Source organism: Lactuca virosa, chromosome 6, assembly GCF_052849685.1.
Source record: "Lactuca virosa cultivar CGN04683 chromosome 6, Lactuca_virosa_CGN04683_v6, whole genome shotgun sequence".
NCBI lineage: Eukaryota > Viridiplantae > Streptophyta > Magnoliopsida > Asterales > Asteraceae > Lactuca > Lactuca virosa.
This window is the reverse complement of record NC_136431.1, coordinates 223,587,801-223,600,774: the sequence shown is the minus strand read 5'-3', so window position 1 is coordinate 223,600,774 and position 12,974 is coordinate 223,587,801. Positions and strand designations below refer to the sequence as shown.

The following is a 12,974-nucleotide window of genomic DNA, read 5'->3' as shown; positions in this document are numbered from 1 at the left end:
ACAGAACCATCAGCTTTTGTTTTTATCTTGTACACCCAACGACAACCTATCGTATGTTTCCCAGGAGGAAGAGAAACCAAATCCCATGTATGAGTCTGATGAAGAGCAGTGAGTTCTTCAGCCATAGCATTCTGCCAAAGAGGATCTGAAACAGCTTCTCTATATGATTCAGGTTCAGACAGATGATGGATGCTTTCTATAAATGAAGCAAACGGTCCTCAATATGTAGAGTAAGAAAAATCTGGTAGCTTGGTGGACTTGACAGGCCGAGAGGATCTCCTAAGGGGTGGTGGTGGAGGAGGATCCTCAACTTCAATAATCGGATGATCAGGCTCAGGAACAGGTGGAGTCGAGGCACCCTCTGAAGAAATGGGTATGTCACGAGTTGAGGGATCATGTGGCATAGATGAATCTCGAGCCTCTATATCTTCATTAAAAGGATTAATACGCAGAAGATCGGATTTCGTTACATTGTGGGCTGTAGCAGGAATAGAGTAGAAAGGAATATGTTCCAAAAAAGTAACGTGTCGGGAAACATATAACTTCTGACTCACGGGATCATAGCAACGGTATCCTTTCTGACCAATACCATACCCCAAAAATACACAAATAGTAGATTTCGGTCCCAGCTTGTTCCTTTCAACATGAGGACGAAGAACAAAACAAGTACATCCAAAAACTCGTAAGGAAGAGTAGTCTGGTAGATGACCATATAACTTCTCAAAAGGAGATATTCCTGAATTCAATGAAGTAGGGATACGATTAATCACATACACAGTAGTTAGGACTGCTTCTCCCCAAAAGGCACTAGGGACCTGCGCAAACAGAAGCAATGAGCGGGCAGTCTCAACAATATGCCGATGTTTTCGTTCTGCCACACCGTTTTGCTGAGGTATGTCAGTACACGAAGACTGGTGTATGGTACCATCAGAAGCAAGTAACTGAATGAAATCATTAGAGGTATATTCACCCCTTAAGTCACACCGGAAGCACTTAATCACAGTCGAATGTCGAGTTTTAACAAGAGCTCTAAAATTGTTGTAAATATCAAAGAAATCAGATCTGCGTTTCATAAGATAAACCCATGTATATCGAGTATAATCATCTATAAAAGATACATAATAGGTTGATCCACCCTTTGTGGATACTGGTGCAGGACCCCACACATCAGAATGAATAATGTCAAAAGGATACAGACACATGTCCCAAACGAGAATGCCAAAGATAAAACTCAGACGACAAAGGACTCAAACGAAAAGAAGATAAAACAATGTTGGAAGCAGCAACAACAGATACTTTGAGGACCTCCAAGACATATAGTTCCCCCACCCTACGGCCGATCCCAATCACCTTCTGGGTGTGTTGATCCTGTATAATACAGACAGAATCAGAAAAGAACACCCAGTTACCAGACTTACATAACTGACTGACTGGGGCAAGGTTCAAAGTAAGTTTGGGAATGTAATAAACATCAGGAAGAGTGATATGAGAAACAGAGACAGACCTAACACCCTCAACTAGCATAGATGTATCACTAGCAGACTTAACAGAAATAGATGACACTTGCGACAAAGAAGTAAATGATGACAAATGAGGAGTCATATGATGGGTTGCACCAGAATCTAAAATCCACAAAGATGAGGGAATACCTGAAGTACCAGATGAGGAAGGACCAGAATGAGACATAGATGCAGACATGGCAGTGGGATTAGAATCCAAATACTGTCTGAAGCTCTCAAACACCTTGGGATCCAATGCAGATGGTGACATGTGTCCAACAGATTCTGTGTCAACTGGTGGAATAGCAGCAGCAGACTGTGGAGGATGAGGGGTCCATGGAGGAGTACTAGAGGAACGCGGCTGAAACTTCTGTTGACCAGACCTATTTTGTTGCCCTGACTGAGATTGTCCAGATTTACCCTTGTTGACTAACAATGGACACTGAGCTTTCCAATGATTTTTCTGTTTGCAGAATGCACACTCATCATAAGCAACCCTTGACGGTTGTCGAGACTGGTTGGAGGAAACAGCAAGCACAGTAGGAGCGGGAGTAGGAGTGGAGGTTGCTTTAAATCCTTTGTCCGCATGAGACTTGATACGAGTCTCTTCTGCAATTAACTCATGGAAAACAGAATCCACTGAGGGAAGGGGAGAGCGATGAAGAATGGTTCCACGTAGGCCTTAAAAATCAGAACGCAAGGCCATCAAGAACCGGACCAAGCGTTGTTCTTCTCTCCTAGCAAGATAAGGCTCAAAATCTTTTAATTCCTTAGATTCAGTAAGAGCCATTTGATCCCACAGATCAGACATAGCAGCATAGAAATATTGAATACTCTGGTCATTCTGTTGAAGAGCACGAATATCATATTCTAACTGATATTGCTTAGCAAAATTGGACTGAGTATACAGTCTCTCCAAGTGATTCCAAACTTCTTTTGTTGTGTCATATTTAGCCAACTGCATACCAATAGACTGAGTAACAGAGTTATTAATCCAAGTAATGACCTTGGAATTATCAGTCTCCCAAGCATCAAGCAACAAATCGAAATTCTCAGTTTGAGGCACTGAGGGTTTGGCTTTAGTCCCAGTGACATAGCCCCACATATTCTTCCCACGGAGGGAGTTCTTCATAACGTAACTCCAATACGTATAATTCTTTCCATCCAAATGAGTACTGATTGACTGAAGGGAATCATCATTTCCAGTCATGTTGATAGTGAATAAATAACCACAATGACAATATAACAATCTGAGAATGAAAGGAGTAACAAACTAGCGGAAGCAATCAATTCAACAATGAAGCAACAGTAATTACGAACCAACAGCAGCAACAAACCAACAACAGTAACAAATCAACAGTAACAACGAATCAACAGTGACAGCGAATCAACACATCAAAAGAGAAATTACAAGGGTTCTCAAAGAAAAGCATGAAAAACTACAAAGGGAAAAGCAGATATAAATACTAGCTAGACAGAAACCCTAATGGGCTAAAGACAAAAGGGCCCATAAACAAGCGGGCTAATAATATATACACTAACAACCTTCACTCATGTCGCTAAATTGGCCACTGTTCACACCTTGTTAGCCGTAGAAACCAAGAAGAATTGGTTTACCCATCAATTGTATGTAAATAAGGCCTTTCTTTACGGCGATTTAACATAGGAGTTTTACATCAAGATTCCTCAAGGTTTTGCAAGAAATGGAGACACTCGAGTGTGTCGTCTACGTAAATCTCTCTATGGTCTATGCCAAGCCTCTCAAAACTTGTATCAAAAGTTCATGCGTGCCTTAATAAACATTTTTTTTCATGCAATCCAAGGCTGAGCATTCGCTCCTCATCTACAAGACACATACTTCTTCCATCGATGTCCTCATTTATGTAGATGATGTAATTATAATTGGAAATAGTGATGCCAAAATTAAAGAACTCAAACTCAAACTCCATCTACACAATCACTTCAGCATCAAAGATCTTGGCCCTCTAAAATATTTCTTGGGCGTCGAAGTAGCTCGAACACAAAAGGGTTGGTGCTTAGTCAAAGAAAGTACACTCTTGACATTCTTAAAGATTATGGTCAGCAAGGTTGTCGATCAAGTTCATTCCCTATGGAGCCAAACTTACGACTCGATCAAGAAACTGATAGCCCTCCTGTCGATAACACTTAATATCGTCTACTGATTGGAAGACTTTGTATTTACATGTAACAAGACCAGACATCTCATATGCAGTGAACTTGCTCATCCAATTCGTTTCTGATCCTCAACAAAAACACTTAGATGCTGCCATTCATGTGGTACATTACTTATAAGCTACTCTAGGGCAAGGTATTATTCTTCCAAAAATGGGAGGCCTTGATCTTACTAGCTTTTGTGATGCTGATTGGTTAGAATTCAGTTCACCAGATGATCTCGAATTGGATAGCTTGTTTTGTTGGGAGGAGCTCTGACTTCGTGGAGAACAACGAAGCAATCAGTCATATCACGTTCTTTTGTTGAAGCTGAATATAGAGCAATGGCTACCACTGTAAGTGAGATTCTTTGGTTGCGTTGGTTGTTGAGTGAACTTAATGTGATTCAAGATGCTCCGACTTAGCTTTTCTGTAATAATCAAGCTGCTAGACAAATTGATAATAATCCTGTCTTCCATGAACGCATGAAACATGTTGAAATGGATTGTAACTTTGTTCGAGAGCGAGTTTAGTCTAAAGAAATTATTACAGAATACATCAGCACCGCAAACCAAGTGGCTGGCATTTTTACTATAGCTCTCGGTGTCGAGCGACTATATTCTTTTTGGGGGTAAGTTGGGCATTCGAAATCTCCATACTCCAACTTGAGGGGGAGTGAAGGACTCCATCTGTATCTCTCTGTATATATCCTTTATTAAGGATATCTTATTATGTTTTAGAGATTATCCTTTCCTATTTTATCTACCCTTTTGTGTGTGTATCTTCCTATCTAATAAACGAAACCTTCATGTCCTACGTGTCAATTTCTCAACCCCCTTTCACACAAACTGAAATACCAAAAATACCCCTCTTTTAATTTAAAGTCACGCTGCAGTAATGTCGCCTAAATTTTGGAAACTAATATTAGTTCAAACTTTACACATTACCCCTCCCACTAAATAGATATATTTCAGCTTTCCATATATCACATTTTTTTGCACAGTTTTAATTCTACTGTTTCCTTTATTTTACCAAACTTTATATTTTACCACTTTCGGCTAAAATAACATATTTTTATGCCCAATTTCTTTTCTTACGCATAAAGATAAAAAGAATATAAAAACAAACATATTCATTTCATCTGTTAGATAATCACACAGAAACTCAGTAGCTTACAATGGTTTTGATCAAAGATAATTTAAAAAATCAATCACAATTTATTAAATCAACCCCATGCATAGTATAGACATGATGTCACTCTACATAAATAATGCAAGTCTTTGGAGCAAATATATTGGGGTATTAAATATTAATCATAAGACTTCAGTTTGGTCAAAAGACAAACCCAATTTTCTAATAAAAAAGGGCAATCATCTAAAATGAATTGTTTCACAATGTTTGTATTTGTTTCACGCACATGGATTTGTTCACCATCGATTGATAGAATCCATTTTGTTTTTGCTCATTTAGTAAGATCGGATTCAAAAATATCAAATTAGAAATTTTTATGTAACTCATTTTTTATTTAATTTTCTTTTTAATTTGTAGAACCATGTAGTACACAGGATATTATAACAAAATGTAGTAAATTTTTTTTTTTTACCCGTGGTTCCCACGGGTTGTAACCTAGTATATATATATATATATATATATATATATATATATATATATATATATATATATATATATATATATATATATATATATATATATATATTCGTGACTTTTATCAATAATATTCAGAAGGTTTTGATATCTATTAAATATGACCAACAAAATCCACATTTTGTCATTTTGATCATTTTTCACAATATAAATAAGCTGAATGATCGATCACACAAAAATAATAATGACTAAATACTTATAATTACAAAAGTTGGTTAATAAAGTTAGTTATTTGAAAAAAAAAAAAGATACCAAACTCTACGAAAATCTATAAACCAAATCGTAAGGTAGGTAGTCGTAGAAATATTTTCTAATAATGATATAATATTTCATTTTTAATTATGTCAGAACATCTGTATTCAATTCAATGTATATTAAAAATATAAGATGACATTTTAATAAATTATGTTAATGACCGTAATTACTTATTTTTTAAAGTATTATAAAATGATCTTTTAAAAAATACGGCAACATTGTACACTATCAGCCGTCGTTACTATTGCTTATTTTTTTTGTGGTATTATAAGAAAAATTGCCCATAAAGTTATCCATATTTCTATGAACTATCAAATAATTGAAAATTATGAGGGTCTTGGAGTGGGTTGTCTTGATTCTGCCAACTTGGCTTTAATTGCCAAGTGGTGGTGAAGATTAAAAGGCGAGATCGATTCTTTTTGGTTTACTTGTATTAATTCGATCTATTCATAATCTTAATCTCGTTGACGGTAAGCCTCTTGCTAAATACTCTTTAAAGGGTGTATGGTATTACATTTCTCATATTGCTATTGAGTTAGAGGACACCTGTCCAACTTATTCAAAAGAGTGGCTGGCATTGGTGATAAGACATACTTTTGGAAAGACGTGTGGTGTGGCGATTATGCTTTGAAATATATTTATCCTAATTTGTATGCTTTGGAAAAAAATAAAGATTGTTAGTGAAGGACAAGATGAATCTAGGAGATGATCCGGTGCCAGTGTGGTGTTGGGAATGAACTCGGCATGTGAGAAGAGGTAGGGAATCCATGCAATTCTCGGCTATGGTTGATTTGGTGGCTACTGTTCATTTTAATAGATGTTGTGACAAATGGCAGTGGACAGGGGATTCCAAATTTTTTTTTTCTGTTAAAGCATTGAGACAATTAATTGACAGGTCCAGTGAGTCACATGACAACTTGATGAGGTGGGTGAATTGGATTCCGCTCAAGATCAATTGTTTATTCGGAGAGTGTTTAAAAATCGAATTCCAACAGTCTATAATTTGATAAAGCATGGTATTGGCATTTCTTCAAGTCTTTGTGCCTTTTGTCGTTCCTGTGAGGAAAGTATCGATCATACTGTTTTCTTATGTTCCTTTGTCACGTCTCTTTGGAAGTGGCTGGTGGAGTGGTCGGGTATCTTTAGGGATCAACCTTTTTCTTGCACAAGTCTTATGGATATGGTTAATTCGCATATAGGTGATAAGTATGTTCGTAAAATGATTTCGTCCGTTGTTTACTCTACTTTATGGATGATTTGGAAGGCGCGTAATGGAATTGTTTTTCAGAAATGAAAGGCGATTAGTTATGCTTTTGGCGGATGATATTAGCATTAATACTTTCAATTGGATTAAGAACAAGTCCAAATTTTGTAAAATTGATTGGTCTGTATGGTGTTTGTCACATTTATTGAACTTTTCTTGTATTTCACTTGAGCTTCTCGCCATGGGCGGAGCTTTATTAGGGCCAGGGGGGTTGTGGCCCCCCCTGATTTTTTTGTTATAAATAGCCCCCTGTACTTTCATTTAATACATATTAGACCAAAAAATATAAATTTTTAACGGTGGCCCCCTGTTCTCCGATTTTTATACATATTATATTTTCGGCCCCCCAAATAATATGTTGAAGCTCCGCCCCTGCTTCTCGCTTAAGTCCTTTTTTGTGCTAATATATTTGATTGTCGTTCAAAAAAAATAATGTAACAGCACGTTAACACTTAATATCAAAATGAATATATATATATATATATATATATATATAGCTAGGTTCAGGTGTTTAAAGTAAGTATTGTGTTATTGTATGCATAAATGTGAGCCAATCAAAATTTAAAATATAAATAAATAAATAAATAAGGGTAAATAGGTAATTTGATAATTAGTTTTCACAAATAATAGCCTATAATTATGGTAACCATTGACTTAACCACCTAGGTTTTTTCCATCCCTTTTTAAAACCACAGACGTCGCCTTTCCGTTCACAAGATCCGCAGGACGGAGTGAACCACACTAACTCCAATCCCTCCCTTATGTCGCTGTTTGACCTGATTAGCACCATTATCGTCTTCATAACCTTACAAATCGAAGGCATAGAAAGAGAATCGATCCACGTAGCAAATACAGAGTAATTTCCGCTGCTCAAGCAAGGGAACGGCACACCGGGGTACATGAAACTGGAGTTCTGTAAGGAGCAGTTGTAAAAAGTGTAGCTCTTCATCCATAAGATACTATAACTGAATGGTGTGTCGGTTACATTGACGTTGATTATTCGATTTGGTCGGCAGAATTTCGGATCTATGTAGATGATCTGTGAATCGTTTACAGGTCTCTGATTAGAGACGTGATTTAAACTACTTTTTGGGTAATGTCTTGGTCACCGAAACAAGAAGCGACAGGGGTGGAATGGTGGTAGGGTGGTGACCGTGCAAAGTGGTGTTGAGGGAGGCAGCAACTTCGGTTGCTCCTGTGTTTCCTGGTGAGTAGGTCAGAAACGAGAGAGAGGAAGGAGGCATTTGAAGGAATTCAACAAAGGATAGATATTTGATCAGGTTTCTCTATGTTTTATTTATTTAATTAATTTTGTGTATTTTCTTACATCTGAAAATCTTTGATATATATTCCAAAATTGGGCAGGAATGTATTACATAGAATATACACTTCAAAATCCAGGGGTTTGTTTGAATGTTAGATAGAAATCATTGGGGTGTTTGGGTTTGTTTCATTTGATAGAAAATAATGTGTGTTTGGATTGGGTGTTTGACAGGGAAGGGAAGGAAATGAAAAGCAGTTTTTTGGCTTATATACATATCAGAATGAGCAGGTTTTTGGCTAATATCTATTGGAATGGAATCAAGAATTCCAATTCTGTTGGAATGGAATGACGAATTCCAATTCTTTTGGAATCACAGAAGTTGATGCTTGAAGAACGGACCACAAAATTGAAACGGACCTCATTATTCTTTTAGAATGTATTAGTCGTTGTTAGATTTTGATGTAATTATTAACAATTGTTACCCGTATTCTATAAGAAATAATGTATTTGTTGTTTTTATTCTTCAATTGATTGTTTAAGAATTTGTTATTCTACAAGAAGTTTTTAAATTCATTATAAAGAAATAGGTTCAAGAATATTTTTATTATTTATGGTTCAAGAATATTTTTATTTTTGAATATACTCATAAACATATTCTGTCAGAATGTCCGAATTAAAAAAATTATAATTCGTAAAATCGGATTTTTAAAATTAATAGAATCTATTATCTCTTAAAAAATGCAATTTTCCTTTATTAAATCTATATTAATTGACTAAATTACCCTTGTAATTAATTAAGATGATTTTTTTAATTATATTTAATTCAATAATATATATTAATTACTTTCTTAAAATAAGTAAATTTGATTGGCCCACATTTATCAATACAATAACACAATAATTACTTTAAACAAAATAACCTAAGCGTGTATATATATATATATATATATATATATATATATATATATATATATATATATATATATATATATATATATATATATATATCAAACTAAAAAAATTGAATAAAATAATGTATTAAAGAATTTCTTCAAATAAAATGTTATGGGTCTTTAATTTGCTGACACAAATTTATCTAGAAGATGTACATTGGCATATACTTTCAATATGTAAAAGCATAACCAAGGAGATAATGGCCTCTACACAAATTTATCTAGAAATTGTATTATCATTAGAAAGATGTTCAGCCAAACCGAAAAACTATTTCTTTTATGGTATTCTTTTTTGTGACGGGTGACAATAATCAATTATAATAATATTATTCATTAAATCATTTTATTTTTAATTGACGATAATGCATCAAATTATGTATTTTGTATACTATGTTAAAAATATATTAAAAAAAACTGAAATAAAGAAAACAAAAAACTGATAGTTAAAAAAACAGTAAAAAACTTAAATAAATAAAAAAACTGATATTTAAAATAAATAAAAACAACAAGAAAAATTGAAAAATACAAGAAAAAAAAAACAGTAGTTTAGTAAATATTTTTGAAACTATGCTAGATCGTAAATATTTTCAAAAACTCGTCTTAGATGATAATGCATGTTAAATGATCGTAGGACAGGTTGGTAATGTCGGACAAATAATGGTTAGTTCTGAAAATATAGACAAACGTCGCTAATGAATACGAATAAAAAGTTAAGATATAGACAAATGCCTACACGTTTTGAGTTGTAATTACTGTAGAAGTCAAATAAAACAAGGCAATTTGAGTACAGACTGTAGAAAAGCTAATATATATATATATATATATATATATATATATATATATATATATATATATATATATATATATATATATATATATATATATATATATATATATATATATATATATAAACTTCGTGTATTCATATTTTAGAGAGAGAAAAAGAAAGTCTTCATGGCTATGGAACAGGAGAAGAAGCCTCATGCAGTATGCATACCAGCCCCGCTACAAGGTCACATTAACCCAATGCTAAAACTTGCCAAAATCCTCCATTCAAAAGGCTTCATCATCACCTTCGTAAACACTGAGTTCAACCACCAACGGCTTCTCAGATCTCAGGGACCCGACGCCCTAAGCAACCTCCCTTCCTTCCACTTTGAGACTATTCCCGATGGCCTTCCACCGCCGGAAAATCATGACGCCTCACAAGAAATCCCGACTCTTGCCAAATCCGTTGATGAAACTTGTTTGGATCCATTTAAAGATCTACTCACCAAATTAAGTGATTCTTATTCACCTGTTACTTGCATTGTTTCTGACTTCCTTATGGGATTCACGCTTGCTGCCGCCACTGAATTGGGTATCCCGGAGATACTCGTGTGGACTAGTGGAGCTGGTTCTCTATTATGTTACGATCAGTATCAAAATCTTTTGGAAAAGGGTTTAATGCCCCTCAAAGGTAATATATTTTTTATTTAGTTAAATCGACATTCATATTACATGGAACTCTATATGTTTAAATGGATTTGTCAAATCATCGTTTTATATTTCATACAATTATATCAATTTTGTATCGTTTTATATTTCATAGAATTATATCAATTTTGTTTCTTTAAGGTATTTAACTCAATAAAGCTTAATAGAATATATATTTAAATAGTTATTTAAGAATAAGAAAAGTTTTCTTTTTTGAATTGAAGGTTCAATTCGTTAATGAATTTGAAATTCATTGAATGAAAATGTGGTATTAAACTCTGCTATTAAACTCTTTTTCAAGATGATCTCATTATTATCCTGTTTGTTAAAAGCTAAATTTTACAAAATAATGGAATAAATTCGAAATTTGAATAATTTAAGCTTATGAAAAAAGTTATAATGATATGTCAAGAAACTAAAAAAATTGATTACTTGTTAGTACATTGGTATTATTTTTATTATATTATCGTTTCCAAAAAAATCAATATAAGTTTCATTTTCATATGTCATATCTCTTAGAAGTTGGAAGTATTTGCAAATTGCACATTAATTAATTAAAGAGGTTTCAGTTTACAAGAAAAATAATATATATATATATATATATATATATATATATATATATATATATATATATATATATATATATAGCATGTGTCGTCGTGTTTTGCAAATTTTTATTACGTATTTTCTACGGAGTTTAGTTCATCGATGGATAAGGTTTTTGTGGTGTAACTGGAAAGAGAAAATTCGTTCCTCGAAGGGTTTACATCAAGCATTTATTATTGAAATGTTAATAGCCTTTAACTCACAAACCAAACAAATGTTTTCTTCTTTATAACAAAAATATATATAAACCGACAACTCTATCTATAATGCATGTGTGTTGAATATATATATATATATATATATATATATATATATATATATATATATATATATATATATATATATATATATATATGTGTGTGTGTGTGTGTGTTGTGTCAACAAATTCTGACCAAGACTAATTAAGTGACGTTCACATTTTATATAAAATTATGTATAAAATGATATTTTTGGTTCAAAATTAGACTAATTAAGTGACTTTCACATTTTATATAATATCATGTATAAAGTGATATTTTTAGTGCAAAATTAGACTGATTTAGTGACGTTCACATTTTATATAATATCATGTATAAAGTGATATTTTTGGTGCATAGTTAGACTAATTAAGTGATGTTTACATTTTATATAATATCATGTATAAAGTGATATTTTTGGTGCAAAATTAGACTAATTAAGTGACGTTCACATTTTATATATCGTGTATAAAGTGATATTTTTGGTGCAAAATTGAAGCTAACTAATAATATCATTATTTTTGTTTGATATATATGCAGATTCGAGTTTTCTAGTAAATGGTTATTTGGATACAGTTGTAGATTGTATACCTACCATGTCTGGAATACGTCTAAAAGATTTCCCTCCATTCATTAGAATTATCTATCCTGGTGATGAGTATATGGTTAAATTCTTATGTGCGCAAATAGAAAGAGCAAAAATGGCTTCCGCCATCATTTTCAACACATTTCATAAACTAGAAAGTGACATTTTTGATACACTCTCTTCAATGTTTCCTCCTTGCTACGCAATTGGCCCATTTCATTTCCTTGAAGACAAGATCGCTGATAAATCTCTAGGGTCCATCAAATCAAACCTCTGGAAAGAAGAACCAGAATGTCTTAAATGGCTAGACTCCAAACCACCATTATCAGTTATTTACGTGAATTTTGGTAGCATTGCTGTGATGACACCTCAGCAACTAGTGGAGTTTTGTTGGGGACTTGCAAAGAGCAATTATTCATTCTTGTGGATAATACGTCCAGACCTTGTGATTGGTGAGTCTGCAGTGCTTCCACCCGAGTTTTTAGATGAGACAAGCGATCGAAGGTTTTTGGCAGGATGGTGTCCTCAAGAACAAGTTCTAAACCACCCATCAATAGGAGGGTTTTTAACGCATAGTGGATGGAATTCAACGCTCGAAAGCATTTCCTGTGGAGTACCAATGATTTGTTGGCCTTTTTTTGCAGACCAACAAACGAATTGTTGGTTGAGTTGCAACAAGTGGGGTATTGCCATGGAGATTGATAATGATGTGAAGAGTGATGAAGTTAAAAACTTGGTTGTTGAGTTGATGACCGAAGAAAAAGGAAATGTTATAAGGAAGAATGTCACTGACTTGAAGAACAAGGCTGAGAAAGCATGTACCTCTTCTGGTTCATCCACGGCTGATTTCGAGAAGTTGATCCATTTGATGCAAGATTCAAAATGATTCGTAATTTATTTTACGTATATGTCTTTGTTACAAGTTAAGAATCCATTGGTTTGTTATTTTTTTGTACTTTTGAATTGAATAATAAGGCTAAGTCATAAGTGTTGCAACA

General features: G+C 33.7%; 2 protein-coding genes across 2 annotated transcripts; one reads left to right on the top strand and one right to left on the bottom strand.

Moving 5' to 3' along the window:
* Positions 1 to 218: 218 nt before the first annotated feature.
* Positions 219 to 2,709, bottom strand: LOC145122340 (uncharacterized). Its single transcript, XM_079057954.1, has 4 exons — positions 2,196 to 2,709; positions 1,471 to 2,108; positions 1,199 to 1,368; positions 219 to 1,062 (listed from the first exon to the last, which is right to left on the bottom strand). The coding sequence occupies exons 1-4, from the start codon at positions 2,707 to 2,709 to the stop codon at positions 219 to 221; spliced, it is 2,166 nt and encodes a 721-aa protein (XP_078914080.1).
* A 7,278-nt stretch (positions 2,710 to 9,987) lies between these two features.
* LOC145119933 (7-deoxyloganetin glucosyltransferase-like) lies at positions 9,988 to 12,974 on the top strand. Its single transcript, XM_079055701.1, has 2 exons — positions 9,988 to 10,531; positions 11,931 to 12,974. The coding sequence occupies exons 1-2, from the start codon at positions 10,027 to 10,029 to the stop codon at positions 12,860 to 12,862; spliced, it is 1,437 nt and encodes a 478-aa protein (XP_078911827.1). The 5' UTR covers positions 9,988 to 10,026; the 3' UTR covers positions 12,863 to 12,974.